Source organism: Squalius cephalus (genome assembly GCF_949319135.1).
Source record: "Squalius cephalus genome assembly, chromosome: 5".
NCBI lineage: Eukaryota > Metazoa > Chordata > Actinopteri > Cypriniformes > Leuciscidae > Squalius > Squalius cephalus.
The window spans coordinates 3595536-3617546 of NC_137126.1; the positions used below are offsets into that span (position 1 = coordinate 3595536).

Sequence of the window (22011 nt, forward strand, 5' to 3'; positions counted from 1 at the left end):
CAATGATCCTGTCAATGTTTTAGTGAACACTGTCTCAGGAAAGACTAAATGGCCTGGTCATGCTGTCTATTAAACACGATTTAGCACGAAGGGTTATTTTCAAAGATCTGATCAAATAATGGTGTTGTACTGAATGCAGTATGTAATTATTTGTATAGTTATAAATGTATAATTTTAGTTCATTTAATAAACTTTCAAACTTTCATTTAGTTCTTTATTGTCTCTTATTGAATAATAATTGCTATGCTTATAGATAATGATTGTTGTTATATGTGGCAAAAAGATAAGATAAGGGTTTATAGAAAATCCAGAGCTTCCCACTCGTATTTACGACATTAGCTGCTTTTGCACTGTCGGGCCGAACGGTTCTCATTGTGTAACCGTTCCACTCCGTGCCGATCCGGGTCAGCTTGTGCGGTTACGGCTTCATTCTCCACTGTGGGTTTGACAGCAGCCGCTCTTTGGGATGTAATGCAAACGCGTCAGTCGTTGCCTTGGTAACGCGGCGGTTTACTGACGATATGAGATGTGAATAGCGATCGCGTTATGGAGAATGATCAGCTATTGCTTTTAATTTTATTATTGCTTTGTTTACTTCACTCAAAGAGCGCTTAACCAGCTACAGAGAAACTGGCAGCCAGGCAACAGACAAGTGACCAATCCTGGAGACCAATCCAGGACTTTCTTTCATGTAGACCCCAGGTAGTGAAAGTAGGCCGGTTCACCTCCGACTCCATCACCCTGAGCGTAGGAGCGCCACAGGGCTGCGTTCTGAGTCCCCTACTTTACTCTCTCTACACACATGATTGTGTGGCTTCTCACAGCTCCACTTCTATTGTCAAATTCGCTGACGATACAGTGGTTCTGGGCCTTATCTCCAACAACAACGAGACTGCATACATGGAAGAGGTTGAGAAATTAACATCTTGGTGCCAGGACAACTGTCTCTCTCTGAATGTGACCAAAACCAAAGAGCTGATTGTGGACTTCAGAAAGAGACAGCAGGCCTTTACTCCTCTTATGATCAGTGGGACACCTGTGGAGAAGGTGAGCAGCTACAAGTACCTCAGTGTGAACATCTCTGAGGATCTTACTTGGACCCCTCACATCCATACACAGGTGATGAAAGCAAGGCAAAGACTATACCATCTGAGACAGCTGAGAAAATTTAAGGTATCACCAACGATCCTAAAAACTTTCTATTCAGGGGCCATAGAAAGCGTTTTAGCTCAGTGTATCACAGTGTGGTATGGGAATAGCTCTAATCACGACTGCAAAGCACTTCAGAGAGTTGTGCGCTTAGCTGAGCGCATCTCTGGGTCCTCTCTTCCACCCCTGCAAGACATCTACCACAAACGCTGCAAGAGTAGAGCCAACAAAATTATTAAAGACTTCAACCACCCACATAACTGTCTCTTCAATTTGCTGCCATCTGGTAAGCGCTACCGCAGTGTGAGGTCTAAAACAGAGAGACTTAGGAGAAGCTTCTTCCCCCAGGCCATCAGGCTCCTAAACTCGGTCTCTTAACATCATCTGTACTCTGAACATTAATATCTGCACTCAGCACATTAATATCTGCACTCTGCACTAACTGCTCTTTATTGTAACGCAGCTACAAAACTGCATCTTTTTGCACTTTACATTGCTGCCATGTAACCCTCGTTACTATTGTCTGTAAATTTTTGTAAATATTCTCAGTTTAGCATAAAGATTTTTTATTATTAGAAATGGTATCTTTATATTGCTTATATTATTAATAATTTTTTAGTGTTTTATAATCTTGGAGTGGACCCTATTTACATTTCACTATTGGTTGTATATTCTGTATATAACTGTGTATGTGACAAATAATAAAAATCTTGAATCTTGAATCTTGACTTTACTTCACGGATTCTACCAGCACAGTTCGGCTGAGGATTCATTACCATTATAAGAACCGTTCGGCTCGACAGAGGAAAAGCGACTATTGTGGAGGCGTTCATATAACGGTGACTGGTCGAGTGGCAGGCGCGGTGACAGGCACATATATCCATGAATGGTCGAGTGGCAGGCGCATTTAACGGTGACGGGTCGAGTGGCAGCTGCCTCTAGCGGTGATGGGTTGAGTGACAGGTCGAGTGGCAGCTCCGCCTGCCACGCAGAGATTTTACCCCTACACGTTAAAAGATCAAATTCGGTACACCTTGTTAATAAAGCATAAGTAGCCTATAGAATAGCAGATGAGCCCAGAATACGAGCGCATTGCGTTTAATTACACGTTAAAGGAGAACTCCGGTCAATTTTAACATTGAGCTCATTTTTTTGTACATTTGGAGTGCTGTCAATACAGAGAACAACGACAAAAATCGGTGTTGCCTACATCGTGTTATTCTATTTTTAAAATTTGCACCCTGTTGACTTCAATAGGGCAAGTAGTAAGCCTGCTTTTAGCCTCTTAACATCCTTTAAGTGTCATTACAAGTGCACAGAAAATGTGAGTGATTCCTTCCGAGTGAACACGGGTGGATCTGACTGCAGTAGATGTTAGAGATATTAATAAAAACGAAGTTAATTCAGCCAGCGCTCATACCTTTGTTTACATTCTGTTTTCGGTGGAAGGCCATAGTAATCGATTGTCGAGTTCACGCGCATAGGTTTAGTTACCAATGATCACGCGCGTGAACTCGACAATCGATTACTATGGCCTTCCACCGAAAACAGAATGTAAACAAAGGTATGAGCGCTGGCTGAATTAACTTCGTTTTTATTAATATCTCTAACATCTACTGCAGTCAGATCCACCCGTGTTCACTCGGAAGGAATCACTCACATTTTCTGTGCACTTGTAATGACACTTAAAGGATGTTAAGAGGCTAAAAAGCAGGCTTACTACTTGCCCTATTGAAGTCAACAGGGTGCACATTTTAAAAAGAGGATAACACGGTGTAGGCAACACCGATTTTTGTCGTTGTTCTCTGTATTGACAGCACTCCAAATGTACAAAAAAATGAGCTCAATGTTAAAATTGACCGGAGTTCTCCTTTAAGCGTCTTCGGGAGGACGGGGGACTGTCACGTGTAGTTGTAGATAACGTGTCAGTTCATGTTTGGACTTTCAGTTTCTTTTTTGATTTGTTCCTGTTTTCCTTTTCTATTTCCGCCACTCCTTTGTTTCTATGATTATTATCATGGAGTTCATTTTTCACAGCTGTGCATGATTAATTATCTCGTTTGCTATATAAGATGCACCCTTTCTTTCAGTCTTTGTCTGATCTCCGTTGTGTTTATGTGTGTTTTCCCTGTCCGCTTGTTCCAGAGTGCTATTATTAAAGTTTGAGTTTGTACCTATAATCGGAGTCTTCAGTCTGTTCCCGATGAAACCACAGTGTGACAACATTGTTTGTAGTTATTTGGAATTTTTGCTAAAAAAAAATTAAGATAATCAAAAAGATTGTGGTAATTTGTGATTTAATCATGTAAAAAACATAGTTTCAACTGACCATAGAAATTTGATTTGTTCAAACTCACTTGAGAAAAAGTTAATTGATTACTTGTAATAAGCTGAAGTAATTTTTTTACTTTGATCCGACACATTTTTTTCAGTAATTACATAAAAGCTGATATAACAAATTAAAACTATACATCATATAAAAATATACAATTTTTAAAAATATAAAATTGTAAAAGAAGAGGTTATATGACAATAAAGAGTCATGAAACCCCCCTCTTTCAGCTCAAGTCTACCTCACAATCATTCTGTAAAATCCTCTTAAATGTGTGTGTGCGGCTGTGAGAAGAAGAGAGAGAGTGTGTGTGTCAGAGCAAGACAGGAGAGAGAGAGGGACGAGCAACAGTCATCTGTCAGCGGCCCATGCCGGCTCTCACTACATATCAGGGGGAAACTGGAGGATTTTACAGCGGAGAGTTAAATTCCTACCAAAACATTGAACACAATCTGTATTTTCCCTTTAACAGAGTATAGATGTTTATATACATTCACTATAAATGCATCTATACAGTATGATAATAATTTTCTCATACAAATGTCATAAAAACCGGTTGCGTAGATCACAAATCTACACCTTCAGGACAGATAGTGACAGAGAAGATAGATATTCTTGTAGCTCTCCACAGAAAAACGCTTGTTAAACACACACACACACACACACACACACACACACAGTTTGATTGTGTCTGTAGTTTCTGGCCAACCAAACGCCCGCAGCGAGTCTCGCCCTGACAGCATCACGGGGGAAGCCTGCAACACCCTCAACTCTTGCACCATGGACACACACACTTGCGACCCATGAACGCCTCTCTAAACTACTGCCTGATTTTGCAGTTTGAAGCGTCTGTCATAGAAAAACACCATGTGCTGTCATGATAAAGAGAAATGTCTTCTCGTAGGATAAGAACCTCCAGCCTCATTAATAATACAGACACTGACGTGTCATCGATGTACTATAGTGTTTCTCCAGGTCATAATCTGTGACATTGACATGTCCTGAGCTCGAGTCAGATTGGCTTCGTTCCAAATCACAGAACTACAGACCATATTTACACCCTACACACCCCAATCAATAAACATATTTTTTAAATATTTGCATGCTTTGTCGATTTTAAAAAAGCATTTGATTCTATTTGGCACAACGGATTATATTACAAACTTTTACAAAGTGGTATAGGGGGTAAAGTTTATGACACTATAAAATCAATGTATTCGAACAATAAATGTGCAATACGAATTGGCAACAAACACACAGAATTCTTCACTCAGAAAAGAGGAGTGCGGCAGGGCTGTGGCCTGAGTCCAACGCTGTTCAACATCTACATTAATGAGCTAGCGGTGCAGCTGGAGCAGTCTACGGGCCCTGGACTCACTCTACAGGACAGGAGCATCAAGCTCTTGCTGTACGCAGACGACCTGGTGCTGCTGTCACCCACTGTGTGTGTGTGTGTGTGTGTGTGTGTGTGTAGACCTGCTGGAGAACTACTGCCAGAACTGGGCCCTGGCAGTCAACCTCACAAAGACCAACATTATGGTCTTTCAGAAGAAGCCCAGATGTCAGGAACACAGACACCAGTTCAGTCTAGGCAGCACCGCCCTAGAGCACACGATGCAGTACACTTACCTCGGCCTGGTCATCACTGCACACACACACACACTTACCTCGGCCTGGTCATCACTGCATCGGGGAGTTTCAGTATGGCAGTGAATGCTCTCAAAGATAAAGCTCGAAGAGCTCTCTACGCAATTAAGAAAAAATTCCAAAACATTGAATTACCGATTCCAATCTGGTGTAAAATCTTTGATAGTGTAATTCAGCCCATTGCGCTGTGTGGGAAGTGAGGTTTGGGGTCCACTCAGTGATCAGAGCTACACTAGATGGGACAGGCATCCAACAGAAGCCCTACACACTGAATTCTGCAAAATGATTAAAACTACAAAGGAAAACACCCAATAATGCATGTAGAGCAGAATTAGGACGATTCCCATTGATTATTAATATGCAAAAAAGATCCCTCAAATTCTGGATGCACCAAAAATCAAGTCCCACAGAATCGCTACATTTTAAAGCACTACAAACCCAAGAACTGAACCCCGAAAAGAGTCCCCTCAGTCAGCTGGTTCTGAGACTCACTAACCCGACTAACCCTACTAACACTAACCAGTCTCAGACCAGCACTGCTCCTCACACTAACACCAGGACAAACCAAATTACCAAACAGTCTAAAAATACATATCTGGAACATTGGGATCAGGAAACTAAAACACAAAGTAAATTACAATTCTATCGAAATCTGAAATCAAATTATGAACTGGAAGAATATCTCCAGAGTGTGAGAGACACAAAGCAGAGACGGATCCTGAGCCGGTACAGGCTGAGTGTGTGTGTGTGTGTGTGTGTGTGTGTGTGATCCTGAGCCGGTACAGGCTGAGTGTGTGTGTGTGTGTGTGTGTGTGTGTGTGTGTGTGTGTGTGTGTGTGTGTGTGTGTGTGCGTGTGCGACGGATCCTGAGCCGGTACAGGCTGAACACAGTCTCGCCATCGAGACGGGCAGACACAGGAAGAGCTGGTTACCCCGAGAGCAGAGGGTGTGTGTTCACTACAGGACAGGAGAGATCGAGACAGAGACGCACTTCCTCCTTCACTGTCACAAATACAGTTAACTTAATAAATAATATATAATAAAATAATAAATAAACTTAAATAAATCATATTTTATCTGTTCCAGAAGCCATATTTAAGTTTTAAGTAAATGTACAAGCCTGTACTGTTACTTTTACTTGAGTAAAGAAGTTAAATCAGTACTTCTATTTTTACCAGAGTATTTTTTAACACAAGTATCTGTACTTCTACTTGAGTACGGGAAGCGAGTACTTTTGCCATCTCTGTAAAGTGTGTTTTTCAGTGTGACTATCAGAACTGCAGAATCCCCTTAATGAGGAGCAGCTCATGTGTTCAGTCATTTACAGGTCAAACACACATGAACTCACAGCAGGAGAAATAGTGCAAACGCTTTAAAAAATATTAATTCTCTTACATCATATGAACAGATGTAAAAATAATTTGATGAATTTGATCATGTTGTTTTAATAGCTTTGCTTGTAATTAATGAAATAATAGTTATTTCCCTGCATTTTATTCCATTTTGATTATACTTTATGAATTCACAGTGATAGTTTCATGCAAGAGTCACATATGATCTTACCACAGTTTCTCCAGTTTACAGTGAGGATTCGCCAGTACAGTAGATAACAGCTTCACTCCTGAGTCTCCTAGTTTATTCTTATGCAGATCCAGATATCTCAGGTGTGAGGGGTTTGATCTCAGAGCTGAAGCCAGAGCAGCACAACCTTCATCTGTGACACCACAATCACACAACCTGTAGAGAACAATGTCACACTCTTCACTCTCAGACCAAAACAGAAATCTTTGTTTTTCTTAATTGTGTTATAATTTGTGCAATATCTCTTTTTTTAAACAATGAATTAAATATATTAGTAAGTTTAACTGTTATTCTAAGAGATTATGTCTCTATGTGAGGGAGAAAGTTTATATAAAACTGATAAAATGAAATACATTGAAAACATCATTTTTTTCACTAAATATAAATGTATTAACATTTACATTACATTTAAATTAATATAAAAAGTCTACATATAAATGTTTATATACATACATTATAAATGCATATATTTTAAAATAAATTTCTCACACATACATCATAAAAAATGGTTAACTAGATTACAAATCAGGTCAGATAGCTGGAGGGTTTAAATGCTGAATTGTGACTCATATTTTTTAAACCATTAATTTATAATGTTTAAGTAAGAACTGTTATGTTTTAACAGTGATGCTTGTTCTCAGTGTCACTTACCCAGCTGATCTAGTTGCTGTAACCACAGGCATCAGCTTCTGAAGAACTTCATCTCCAGTGTTCTGTGTGACACTAATCGAAAATAAAAAAATAAACAAGTTAATTATTCAAGCCAACAATAATATTAATAATAATAATAATCATAATAATTCATATCATAAGTAAATAATACATTATACCTTCCTAAATACCCTCAAATATGTTTTTTAATTAAACACTGCTTTATAAAGGACATGTAAAAAAGTTGTATTAGTATCTATAGCTGTAGAAGCCTCGTATTCAGCCATCACAGATTAGTTTTTTTCTTTTTCTTGTCAATGTTGCTGTGGCAGGTCTATTAGTCTGCATTTACACCACTACACTATTTGGACATATCAGATTATTTTGTCCTGTCCGTTGCTGTGGTTATCACCATGGAGACATTTAACTTTATTAAAAGAAAAAGTCTTTTTGTACCTGCATCAGCAAATTATTCGTAAAAAATTAAACACACAAGTTTGTTTGCTTGGTACTTGTTTATTTACCTACTTGTTTATTTAATAATTTACTTAGTTTTATTGTCACAGGAAATGATGTGCACAAAATGTGAATCATTGTCCATCATTTTGCAAGCAACTGGTTATAAAGAAAAATGATTTTGAGACATTAATCTAATTTATTTTCTTAATACTTCTCTTGTGGCCCCTAGTGAAAAAAAATGCATATTTTCATGAATCAAGAAGTGTTTTGTGTTCAACAAGTTGTCTTTGAAATGAGAAGTAAGCTAATCTAATCTTTATCCTCACAGCGCGTCAGTTATGCGGTGATGAAGGGAGCGCGTCAGTTATGCGTGATGCACTATGAAATTATTGCGGGGCAAATGAACTGTAATATTAATGATAAAAGTAGCCTAATAATAATAATAATAATAACAGTAATGTAATATGCCCTGCGTGCCCGTCCGCTACGCCACTGTGAAGAGCTAAACGCCACCAGGAACGGCATCAAGGCCATTAACTGTAGGCTTGATTGAGATGCGCCTAGCCTCGCCTGAAATGTAGGCGAGAGTAGGAGCGGCTGCAGTGAGAGGAGGAGTGAAAAAAGCGCAGGCAAGCCGGACAGTTCTCTCTTCTCGCAGTGGATCTGACACCTGTGAGATCACAGTTGGATATCGCGGGATTCACGGGATTCACGCTCGTGCACAGTGTTGCTAATAAACTGGATGGAATTTAAGTTCTGTTGCTTTTGTATGAAAATAAATATAATGTACAAGACAAAGTAGTACTTGTTTAATTCCATTCCAAATACATGTTTATCAAATTTTTTTTTCTTTAATACAGACGTGTTTTTTTGTTGTTGTTGTTTTTTTGTTTTTTTTTATAGAGATCGCACTGTCAGATAGTTTGGGAATATTCACACATTCGTATACACATAAAACGTGATACCAGAGTTTTAAAATCAAACATTTTAAAAGAGAACAATACATCACAGTTGTTTAAACCAATGAAGATTAAGCTGCGTCGTCAGTAAGTCGTTTCCCATCATGCTTTTGATCAGCGCAGTTGATGGAGAGCAACTGCGCTCGACTGCAGAATCCGACAGGTGCGCCTTGCGCTCGCGAGAGTTTTTTGACATACGTCAGCATGACATCAGAGCAAGGCGGACCGCACTCGGACACATTTCTAACCGGCATGCATCTCGCGCTGATCACCGGTGATCGGTTCTGCGCAGATTTTGCTCATCTCAAACAAGCCTTGTTTTATCAAGTTTATTTTACGTAATTTTCCTCATTAGGAGGATCCGCTTGCAGCCCAATTTTTGTGATCGCGCAGACGGTGCGCACACAGCGGTCAAATGAGTTTACTTTGAAAGGCTTGCGCACTCAACTGGAAAATGAAGTTACACTGGTCCTTCTGAGGCTTGTAGACTCGAGTCCTCCGCATTAAACACTAGTGCTGCGTTCCAGTCCACTTTTAGACACGCACTTGTGAACTTCCCTAAGCACTTCCCCTCGGGGGAATCCCTGCCGCCATTTTGAAGTGCGTTCCACTTCATGAAGTGGACAAGGGAAGTTTATATGGACAGACCCTCGTTCCCTCGATTTTGACCGAGGGAGCGAGTCTGCTTCAAATGTACACTTCAGGTAGCCTGGTAATACCAAACTCTGCTACTTCGCTTTGCTTCATAGACAGAGTCTGGAATGGCATAATAGAGAAGTGTTTTCTCTCTTGCGGGGGTCGCTTGTCTGAAGTTTAAAATCATTGGTTACCCGTAAGCCAATCACATAACGTTTGGTTATGGCGTGTGTTATGCGCATGCTCAGCCGCATCTAACTTCCACTGTAAACACATGTATGATGCGAAAACAAAACCATCGAGCGAAATACCGGAGTGAACATGGCTGTGAACGACTTTTGCAGATTATGTGAAGTAAATCTACGCATCCACGGTACAATCAGCGTCTACGTCACGGCTCTCAGCCCGCCCTCTGTTCGTTGATTAGCCGGCCGTCTGAAGGCCGCTGGAAAACTGAAAGATAGGCTGCTATCTCAGACTGACTACAGAAGCGAAATGAAATTGAGCGGAAGTAGGAAGTCTGACGTATTCAGGCTACACTTCAGGCACCTATATGTCCCACAATGCAACACGATTGTGACGTCACCGCATATCTCGTCTAATCACCCCCTATTTTTTACAGTCTGTGCTTATCACAACCACACAGACAACTCTATGATATATTAATTATAATTTTTAAAATTTAAAACAACCCAAACACACACATAAACATTTGGATGCTGCATTAAACAAATTCTTAAAGGGAAACAAATGTAAATAATAAATCAACTCCACAGCTGATTCCAAGTGATCAAGGGCTTAGGACGTTCCAATTCAGCCCATTGCAGTTTCCGCCAGTAGTGGGCACTCGCAATGACGTACATCCGAGTGAACGAGACGAAGGGAAGTTAGCGAGTGAAGGGCATGACAATTTTGGACTGGAACGCAGCATCGAATGAGACGCTCTAGTAAGTGTGCATGGCTACGTCACACATGTTCCCGCCCCACGGCAGAGTCCTGCACGGGTTGACAGGTGACCTGCAAATTTTGCTCAAACGGGTGAAAAATATCCAACTGTGTCGGATACGGGTGCGGGTCGGGTCGGACACGGGGGAAACACGGGTCTAAACACGGGTTTAAAACAATCACATGCAAACGTAAAAATATATATTTTTAGGAACACATCTACAAAAATATGCCTGTATTTCAAGTTGATAAAATAATTTAAAATCCACATCAGTTTATTTGTGCCCACGCGCCACGCCCTCCCAGGATCTATAACGTTACCTAGGCTACTTTCACTTTTAAAAATTCCTCATAACCGCGTGCGCGCGCGATCTGCTTGCAGTCGTAGAGATGGATGCTGAGGAGCTGAAGAAAAGAATAGCAAGTGGAGATTGTAAAGTTGTCGACAATACATCATCAAAAATCAAGTCCAGTGTGTGGGAGAAATTTGGAGTTACCTGAAGAAAATATTGTGAAAGGCTTTGCTGCATTTTCGTGTTGGATAGCAGCAAATGTGGAACTTCATCGCTGAGGAAGCACGCAGATACTGTGGTAACAAACCAAGCCGTTCTGTCGAACAGTATTCTTCAAATTTAACACTGTTCAGTAAGGGTGGTGTGCAGGGCGTGTTTGAACCCAAAATTGTCAGATGTAGGCTAGCCGAAATTGGGTGGCAGATATAGTGTTGTAGGCCCGTGTCTGTTCGATTGGTAAAATGTTATAAGGCTACTCAGTTTTGTGGTAACGTTAGCCATGTTCTTCATGTACCGGCCTATTGACAGCTTCGGCTGAAGTTGTCGTGTATTAACTTCTGTATGACCTGGAAATAAACATTTTTGTAAGTGTGTCTATAATGTGATAGTCTAAACTGATTTTATTTCGGGTGCGGGTCGGGTGTCGGTTCTATTGTAAGCGGGTCGGGTCGGGTCGGGTGCGGATTTTAATTAGTGCTGCTGTCGGAAAACGGGTCGGATGCGGTTGTAAGCACTGCGGGTACGGGTGGGTGCGGATTTACAAAATCAGACCCGTGCAGGACTCAAAAATACTATTAAAACTTAATTTAGGAAAAATACTTGCTATTAAATATCTTTATATTAAAGGTACAATATGCAAGATTTTTTTGCCGCTAGAGGGCGCTACATTCCAAACAACAACAACGGCGTAGCTTGATGACGATGTGAAGGAGCATGGAATGATGGGAATTGTCGTTTTAAACTCCACCGTGGATGTAAACAGAGAATGTATGATGTAAATCAGTCAGACGGGAATCGAAAAATCATGTTCATGGATGAGGCTAAGTTCTATTTTTATAATGACATGCTTTTTGTGGCGAGGGGGGCGTGGTTCAGCGCGGTCTGTAATGGGAGAGAGAAGAGACGAGCGGGATGCAAGTAGGTCAAGTGCAAATGACGAACACCTGTGTCTTATTGCTGTGATCCGCGTGGAAAGAGCGCTTATAAGCCGCGCTGGAACGAGAGAGAGACTGAAGAGAAAATTGGACGCAGAGAAAGAAAACCGGTGGATCCGAGCTCTCATTTTTGAACTGTTGTGTGCCGTCGCGGTGTCCACGGTGAATGCGCGTTGTGTACGACTTTTTGTTTGTTTTGCTTTATTTTAATAAAGTACGAGTCCCAGTCACGCCGACCCCTGTCTTCTTCCTTCCTGACTCTTGAACCTCATCACACTTTTATTTCATTAAAATGAATTAACCGCAAGAAAAGTAAGGTTTAATACTAAATTGGTTCTCATAGATGTTACTGTATGTCGAATTCATTGTTGTGATAACGCTGTGCAGTTTTAGGGCCTGTTCACATATCGCGTCTTTTGCGCGCGCAAGTTCGTTATTTCAAATGTAGGCGCGCGGTATGCGCGCTCATAATGGAAGCGACGCGGTCGCGGTGCGACGCGCTCGGTTTTTCCAAGCGCGTCCGCGCCGCATCGAGATAAAAACATCTCAACTTTTCAGAATGCCGCAAGCGCACCGCAGGTCACGTGACAAGAACCAAGCTTAGCAACGACAGACGCCTCCGGAGCGCAACCACCCGAGCGCTTTGGAAAAAGGAGAACGTGGCGCGCCTAGCGTTTTCTATGCGTTTTTAGGCGCGATATGTGAACGCCGCCTTACGTGTTCTAAACCACTGTTGTAAAAGTACATTCGAACATACCCACATCATTTGCCAAAATACTGATTAATCTTTATGTAGAACCAGAGGCGGCCTTACCTATGTTTCACCCTATTTTTTTTTGTCTATGGTTTCACCCGTTTCAATTGAAACAGGCCCCGCCCTCCAAGGGGAGCCCCCAACAGACCAGCAAAATCCCATTCATTTTCTCCGTAGGATATTGATTTTCAGCCATAATGTCTGAACCATACAAGGTAGATTGACCACGAGCTACGAGGTTGTGAAACGAAAGTTTCTGCTCCTATAAAAGCCACAAGGTATAAAAATCAACCTTGTTATTTGCGATCTTCTGGAGAAATACTACTCTACCCATAATTCTAAGCAAAACACTGACATCTCTGATTGGTCGAACTCGAGTCGCGCCGCGGTTACCATGGCGACGTTTACCGCCCCGCGAACGGTGATCTGAAGTAAATAAATACCGGTAGTTTATGTGTTTATACTTCGACTTTTTTGCCTTAAGGTTAAAATGTTTTTTTGAGCAGGAAAATAATTTGAATAGGAAATGAAACGTACCTATGCCAGTGGTGCTGAAAAACTAAAGATATACCCACAAATTCATAAACCGTGCCCACGCTTTCGCAATCCGTTCCCACGGGTTTGTAAACTGTACTCACGGATTTGTGGCTTGCCTTCATTTTAGAAGAACACGAGGTACGTTGTTAACGAATCTTATTGTATTGTGTTTTATATAGCCTACATCAAATTGTCTTAACTGCGTCTGCATGCTTAAAGTGATTCTCAAGTGAATGACGTGCATCAAAATATTTTGCTTATTTGTGATAATCTTAGCACTTAAAAAATAAAAATAAAATAATCTTAGCACTTTAGTATTATTGTCTAACCTGTATTATGACTGATATTTGACGAATTGCTTTGTTCTTTTTTTGTACGTTTTGGACAAAAGCGTCTTCTAAATATGTAGCCTATAAAATGTAATTATTATTATTATTATTATTTGAGTTTAAAACTATAAATTAGTTCACTTAAGACAGTAATATTTTTATCATAAAATAATTTATTTAAAAAAAAATTAGGCCTATTTTATCCAAACCTGTAAAAGGTTAGGTTATAGCCTATAAAAATAAAGCGATTGCCAATGCAAAAAAAAATTTGCAAAAACTGAAGGCACGGTTTATGAGTCTAAGAGCGCGGATTAGAAACTCGTGGGTACGGTTTATTAATCCGTGGGCGCGATTTGTTAAACCGAGGGAACAGTTTGAGAATTCGTGAGTACGGTTTATAAACTGAGTGGACGGATTTTGCAAAACCGTCGCCACAGATTGTTTTGGGTTTTTTTCTCCCACAGTTTGACTTCCCGGGCTCCGTAATAATTCAAGTTGAGGGGATGTTTGAGCTGTTTTTTTTTAAGTCAGCCCAGACAGCTGAAAATATACTGCGCAAATCAATTAAGCAGTGAAGTTGCCTTGCGTGAAAGGGAGAGGCTTATTCCAACGTAAAACGCTGTATAATTGTATATAGTTTTAATCAAATAAGGTTGGATTATTTCTATGTTGAGCTGCCTGTTCATGAAGCTGAAAGTGCACGTAATAAAATAATATACCATTGATGCAAACCAACAGGAATTCTTGCTTTTTCTGCTCTATTATGTTTATGTTTTATGTGGGTAGGGCCCCATATTAGTTATTTAAACGGGCCCCCAGATGCTTAAGGCTGTAAGACTGAAAATACTGGTTGAGGCCCTGGTCTGAGACAAAGGGCTAATTACCATTTGACCTCCCCCATACGACCTCACTTCCGCAAACTACTAAGAACTCACACAAGAATATGGTTTAATGTGAATGTTTATCATTGACTGTTATGTTTTTGGTGTCATTTGAAATGTCTCAAAGTGAGTGGTACAGATATCTCATATCCAGATAGATAAAATAAAAGGTAATAAGGTTTATAGAAGTTTAGAGAAAACTGGTTAAGCCATTTGAGGGTGGTTTTCCCCATCCCCGTATCACCTGGGCACACAGGATAAAGGAAGGTGTGCGTGCTCTATCGGGGCTCTTCTTTGCTGGACACGAATGGAATAGGGTCTCTGTCTCTCTCTCCCTCTCTCTCCCTCTCTCTCTCTTTCTATCCCTTTCTCTCTCTCTATCTCAGGTACAAACTGGGTAAGATTCTTTGGTGTAACCAATGTATAACCATGTTCTAGATATTTGAATTGATTGTGGAATTAATCTCCGATATCTGAAATATTAAATTATTACATGTGATTATTCTAACTGATTTTGACATTGTTCATTTAATGGTTAAAAGGAATTGTCAAACATTCGCTCACTTTTAGTGAGGCACAGATATTATTAAAACCTTTCATTTATGGAGTCAGATGAAATAAACGAGAGTATACATAACTAAATGTATTGTAAATTTAACCAACCAATACTTTGCAAGAGTGAGGACAAGAACACGTGATTCCTTCCCCGTGTATTGGCGAACCGGCAGATTGGACCAATTTCACGGGCCTTACAATATGGTGACCTCGAGACGTGATCTCAAAACAGATCAAAACAGATTCACGAGATACGTCCTTCCGGCAAGTATTGGGACTTTAATATCAACAAGAGTCTTGAACATCTTCTCTTTCTTCCGCGGTTGTGGTAAGTCAATTTTCTTTGCATTTTAGAAGTGTTGAAGAAATGTTTGCATTGTTAACGGGTCGGAATTAAAGCCCTTTGTTTAGAAGCGTGATGCGGCAGCCAGATGAAGAATGATTAGATTTTAAAGATCTCCTTGTTTTGCCTAAGCAACAGAAAGTGAAACCTAAAGTGAGAATAACATCTTCCAAATAATTAATAACTCGATGAAGAGCTGAAAAAAGTCAAGCCTAAAAAGTTTTAAAATCAGCCGCATGTTTTCCAACCATTGTTGTATTGGCTTTGTTTAAACACTAGCAACACGTGATGAGAATGAGCAAACAAAAGAAAGAAAAATCTAAGTTTGTAAACGATAGGAAAACACGTGATTTTATAAATAAAAAAGGCAGATCGATGCACTGTTATGAAAAGAAAATTTTCGGAAAACAGGATGATATGATTTACAGGCTAAAACTCAAATATCAAGGCTAACGCTAATTGCTATTGTCCATGCTGTTTTCAAAACGCTCAAGGCTAATGCTAAATGCTATTGTCCATGCTGTTTTCAAAACGCTTAAGGCTGAGGCTAATGCTAAATGCTAAAGCCATGCTGCGCCCAAAACGCTTAACCCTTGTTTTGTGTCACTGGCTGACTGGGAGGGAAAGTCTCCATTTGCATGAATTGTATGAAACAGATATTAGAAGTATCAGAATAATCTAAGTAGTCCCATTATTGTGAAATCATGTGTACTGATAATGTCCTGTTTACATTATGGGCTGAATGAGCCTACACTGTACAAACTAAGTAGCAAAGGTCTTAACATGGATGCTATTGACAATGAAATTTATATTACTTTCCTGTAGCTCAAACAGTAGAGCATTGGTGCTTGCAACGCCAAGGTCATGGGTTCGATTCCCAGGGAAAGCAAGAACTGATAAGAATGTAAATGTGTACTTGAAATGCAATGTAAGTCGAAAGCGTCTGATAAATGTAAATGTAAATAATTGAGGCTTTAAACTTCATAAGTTATAAAAGGCTAAATGAGTCAACAAAATTTCTATCTTCGCTTATGGATGCTAAATGTGAAGAAGTGCATTCTAAAAATGCAGAGGCACAAAAGTCTGAGGAAAAGATTCAAGATCTTCAAACACAGCTAGATAAATTACTAGCTGAGCTGTTAGCCCTGACTGAAAAGTGTAAAAATCACAAAGAGACCATTGCAGATCTCAAGGCTAAGCTAAATGCTAAAAGCAAGTCTCCCAAAAAGCTTAACAGCGATTGGGCTAAAAATGTACACTTCTTAGATGAGGCAGCCTGCTCTAATGATCTCGTATCTTTCCAGACAGATGAAGCATGTGATAAAGTTATGAAAAGAGTGCCTGTTTCAGCCCTTAAGGTGGTACGGCACCCAAACGGCACAGAGTCAACCCTTCGGTGTCCTTTAACAGTAACTGAATGTAGCTTGTTTAAAGCAGAGATCGGACCATTCCCTTTGAAAGGGCCATTCGAACCATGGTGGAGACGCATTGTTAGTCTAAAACATGCATTTCAGCTCGAACCAAAAGATATTTGGCAAATTGTTATCAGCTCAATTCCAGATGTTCTGAACTATAAGATACCACAGGTTTTGATGACAGGCACCATTGTGCAGTCAATGCATCAAAATGAGCCTGAGAGTGAAATCTTGAATAGACTAAAACAATGCCTTCGCGAGCTGCGTGGTTGTAGTCCTGTTGGATGGGAATTGATTTTCAATCGGAAACAGAGTACTGAAGAATCGTTTGAGACATATGCAGAAAATATGTTTGAACTTTTTGAGGAGTATTCTGGAATTGAAGGTGTTAACCACAACAATGTAGTTCTCCTTGAATTCCTGCTTACAAATGCAGGGCCGCGTGTACAGCAATCACTCATGTGTGGTGCTTCTCCAGCAAAAAATACATTCGAAGGTATTGTTAGCTGGGCAACAAGAATTGAGTCACGGAAACAAATGCATGGTGAGGTAGCTGTGTTAGAATGTCATGAAAATCCTCCATCTACAGGAGAATTCAGAAAGCCACACTGTGGCAAACTGAACAGATTCTGTAATTCCTGTCACAAAACAGGCCATACAGAGGAAAAGTGTTGGTCACTGGGCAGAGGCAGACCTCCACCCTATTTCATAAAACGCAGACAATCACAATCTAATGACACGAACCAGCACTCAGCAAGTAACCAAAGCTCAAATGCATCTAAAACTCTTACTGACCTGACAACTTTGGTCACTCAAGGCCTTCAGCTATTAGCGTCATTTGCTAGTTGGGTAGCAGCCCAATAGCAAATAGCTTAATAGTTTAACATCTAAATTCATTGAACCTGTCTGCATTTTCAAAATTTGAAATTGTGCTTAACACATCGTGCACTACACATCGTGCACATAGAACACAATTTGGTTGTTTGTGCTACAACATGCACATAGGCTAATTTAAAGTTTATTCTTTAACACAGGATTGCTTTACTGTAAGTGTATTTGAAATACTTAAGCAAAGGTGATATAGATGTTGTATTCTATTGTTTTGCTGTGGGGGTATTTGGAACACTTAGGTAAAAAGGTTGTAGATGTTGTATTCTAGGCCATGTATCCTGTGTAAACTGAATTAAACACGTGTGTCTATGCTAAATTTGGTGGCTATAATGTGATTCACAATGAATTTGAAAATCAGAAACAGCGAACGCATCTCATTAATCCTGAAACAAAAACCTTTTCATATTTAAGGCTTCAGAGAACAAAATATTGTCACGTTTGAACTCATTCTGGATATCTCTGCAATTATTTTTCCCAAATAGATTACCGGATTCGTATATTTCCACAAGCCTGCGCTAGACATTAGTGACAACTAATACTGATATCAGATTCAAGTGTACTTGAATGAGGGGGGGCGAGTTATTTCCGTCCAGAATTAGCGAATGCTATTTGATCAACCTGGATTCGGGTGCGTTCCATAACCTCTGTTCTCATTTAAATGTTCCTTTAGATACGTGTACGTGGTTATACCACGGGCTTGACTAAACCAAAGCCATTTTAAGAAAAGTAAGTTGATCGACTAACGTCTTTTATGGTGGTCATGACCTCTACTAAAGTGAAACAATTTGATTAAGTTCCTGAGGTGGCATTCAAGGGGGCTATGTAAGTGTCTGTTATTTTGTACGTGTGAATACGGCAAATCTCAGATGTTTAGCCAATTACCTCTGTTTTGAGAATCAGACTGGCGAGATTGTGTCGTGCATCCTTAGGAGAAGGACTGCAAAGCGATATAGTTTCCCTGATCTATAAACGGAAAATATAAAGTAAGAGTAAATAGAAGAATCAAACGTTAAAATGGACATTTAAAAAGACTAAATGAGAAGAAAGGGTATTTGAAACCTAGCAAAGGAAAAAAGAAAAACAGCGAATGTACATCTTATCAGCCCTGAGCCAAAAAGCCTTTTAATATTCAAATGTATTGACATGAGAACAAGCAGAGATTTGACCAGGCGTTAAGTTGTTCCAGAGACTCTTCAGAGACTGAAAACAATATAATTTGACTTGTATTGTTAAAGAATATAATTATATTATAACTTGAATTATAATAAACATTATATTACACTCGCCGAGCAGGACAATAATTGGAGAAGTGTGACTTTCGTCATTAAAATTGAATTTCTGAAACAGAATTTCATTTGTGTGCTACCCAGTGCCAAAAAGGGGCGGGTATGCCTTTATTTTTCACCGTTAGAAAACACGGCTAGAATTGTGGCACAGGTAATAGCAAACCAAATTGTGCAACAACTAAAATGTGATCTAATCAGAGAAGTAAATTTACAAGGAGGGTACCACAGTTTTTTGCAGGTCAAAAAATATCTGCACTAACTAAAATGTGTGAACGACACCATAACAGATCTGGCTGTAATGAGAGAAAGCAATGAGCATTGCACATGCAGCGGACTGAAGGCTGAACTGGAAAAGCAGCTTCAGGTGTCACAACACACTGAAACAACAGCAACAATTCAGACGTGGTCAATGAAACTCGGTTTCATGTGACATCTGGAATTAAAATTGCAACTTACATGATAATGGAACAAGTAAAAGAATTCCACACGTCTGAATTTAATGTTTTTGAAATATTGGAATTATCTGTGGTTCGCTCTCCTCTGTTTTCTGTCTCAGGCTTAGGCTACTTCTGCAAAATGGTGAAGCCCACCTGGAGCAAATCCAGGACAGCGGAATTGTTAGAACATAACCTGAGACTCGGGAGATGGGTGAAAAGACATTATAAAAGGCCTTTTCACACGTCACACTATCACATCATTGCATAAATATGGCCTCCCAGTTTAGAACTGGATCGAAATTTGCAACACAATTGTTATAGATTAGATTCCACCCATCTCCTAGACATGAACACTGAACACACCCCTCCATCACTACACCCTCACAGCATCATCACCTGGGGTAGATGGTCTATCCAGGCTGAACACTGCACATCAGACGAAGATGTGTCATCTTCACACTAACAGATCCAGATAGCTTCACACACACAGGGTGGAGCTGATCTCATGATCATGATCTAACAGAGACACAGAGAATAGCATACGCTATTCACAACAAACTGCCAACTAATGCAACACACATGAACAACTGAATGGCTACAGTCACAAATCAAGACAAATTCTAAGGCATACCTGCCATTAAATTTCAAACTCTATGATTGTTGGTGGGAGTTGGAAGATCAGAGGGCCCCTGATTTCTCAACTTACCACTAATAACAGAAACATAATTAAAATGGATAAATACCAATTCAACCAAGTACAAAAATTTACAATTCAACTCTTGTCATCGACTGTGACTTAGCCAGATCAATACACACACTCTCAAACACACTCTCTCACAGACACACACACACACCAACACACACACACACACACACAAACACTCTCACAGACAAAAACACACTCTGACATTCTAAAAAACACTCTCAAACAAACACACAAAACCATTGATTGGTTTACACCGACCTCTTGCTGCATTTCTGAAACCTATTTTGATTACTGCATTTTTCCTTTGAGTAATTCAGAAAAACATTTCTGAAACTTATTTTGATTTTAATTTCTGAAACTTATTTTGATTTCTGCATTTTTTTCCTTTGAGTAATTCAGAAAAACATTTCTGAAACTTATTTTGATTTTAATTTCTGAAACTTATTTTGATTTTAATTTTCTGAAACTTATTTTGATTTCTGCTTATTTGTATATTGTCCATTTTACTCGCAACAATGTTTTTGGACATCAATTCAATTGAATCTCTATGTTTGGTTACACCAAAATTTTGCTGACACTCTTCATGAAATGTTGTTTTAACCCAGCACTGGTTGTTTTGTTAGAATGTCATTTATTTAAATGTTTCTAAGAACAGGGTAAGAGCTTGTAAGATCTTCCTTTTCTTCCTTGACCCCCTATAGGAGTATTATTGGCATGGTAATTAAAAATTAGGTAATTAATGAGACCAAATGTACCACTCACATTTGCTGACATGAACATGGTATTTTACATTGAACATGACATGATTTTGCTTTATTGCATTATGCATTCCTATGCATTTCCTTACGACTGTAAGTTCATATGTGCTCAATCGTGAAGCGGACATTTAAGATGCTTTTCAGGTCTCTCACACAAAGCAGTGTGGATCAAAGGAGAACCCTTTCATCCACTGAGGTCTGCCCAGACCACTGTACCGCTGGAGGTGACAGGGTTGGTCAAGAAGGGTCAGATCATCATCGTGGAGAAGGTGCCAGGGAAGCGGAAGTTTCCCCATGAAGGAATGACACGTCAACTGAACAAGTCACAAAAGGTTCAGATTGACTCTATGAACTTTGCTCACGTCACAGGATTACAGGAAGAGAACCTGAATGCATTCATCCACGTGCTGGACTCAAGCTATACACCTGATGAGAACAGGTGTTCTGTGAACAGGTGTTCTGCAGGTGAACACAGCCCACTGAGCTTCTACAGATGCCAACATTGCAAAGACAATTTTTGTGCTACATCTTCAAGGATTATAACAAACGTCTTACTGTGACCCCGTAAGTGTTCATCAGAATGTGACCCACGGGATCAAGGAGGGAATCTGTAAGACTGAAAATACTGGTTGAGGCCCTGGTCTGAGACAAAGGGCTAATTACCATTTGACCTCCCCCATACGACCTCACTTCCGCAAACTACTAAGAACTCACACAAGAATATGGTTTAATGTGAATGTTTATCATTGACTGTTATGTTTTTGGTGTCATTTGAAATGTCTCAAAGTGAGTGGTACAGATATCTCATATCCAGATAGATAAAATAAAAGGTAATAAGGTTTATAGAAGTTTAGAGAAAACTGGTTAAGCCATTTGAGGGTGGTTTTCCCCATCCCCCGTATCACCTGGGCACACAGGATAAAGGAAGGTGTGCGTGCTCTATCGGGGCTCTTCTTTGCTGGACACGAATGGAATAGGGTCTCTGTCTCTCTCTCCCTCTCTCTCCCTCTCTCTCTCTTTCTATCCCTTTCTCTCTCTCTATCTCAGGTACAAACTGGGTAAGATTCTTTGGTGTAACCAATGTATAACCATGTTCTAGATATTTGAATTGATTGTGGAATTAATCTCCGATATCTGAAATATTAAATTATTACATGTGATTATTCTAACTGATTTTGACATTGTTCATTTAATGGTTAAAAGGAATTGTCAAACATTCGCTCACTTTTAGTGAGGCACAGATATTATTAAAACCTTTCATTTATGGAGTCAGATGAAATAAACGAGAGTATACATAACTAAATGTATTGTAA

The 22011-nt window shown here is 39.7% G+C and overlaps 1 protein-coding gene across 1 annotated transcript in view; it reads right to left on the minus strand.

Moving 5' to 3' along the window:
- The window catches only part of LOC307158295 (NLR family CARD domain-containing protein 3-like), a gene marked incomplete at both ends in the record, with an annotated part of 55830 nt that overhangs the window by 24373 nt on the left and 9446 nt on the right, over positions 1–22011 (minus strand). Inside the window, 2 exons of the mRNA XM_079870729.1 lie at positions 6692–6865; positions 7361–7432. Coding sequence (XP_079726855.1) covers positions 6692–6865; positions 7361–7432 — 246 coding nt within the window. The remainder of the gene's footprint in view (positions 1–6691; positions 6866–7360; positions 7433–22011) is intronic.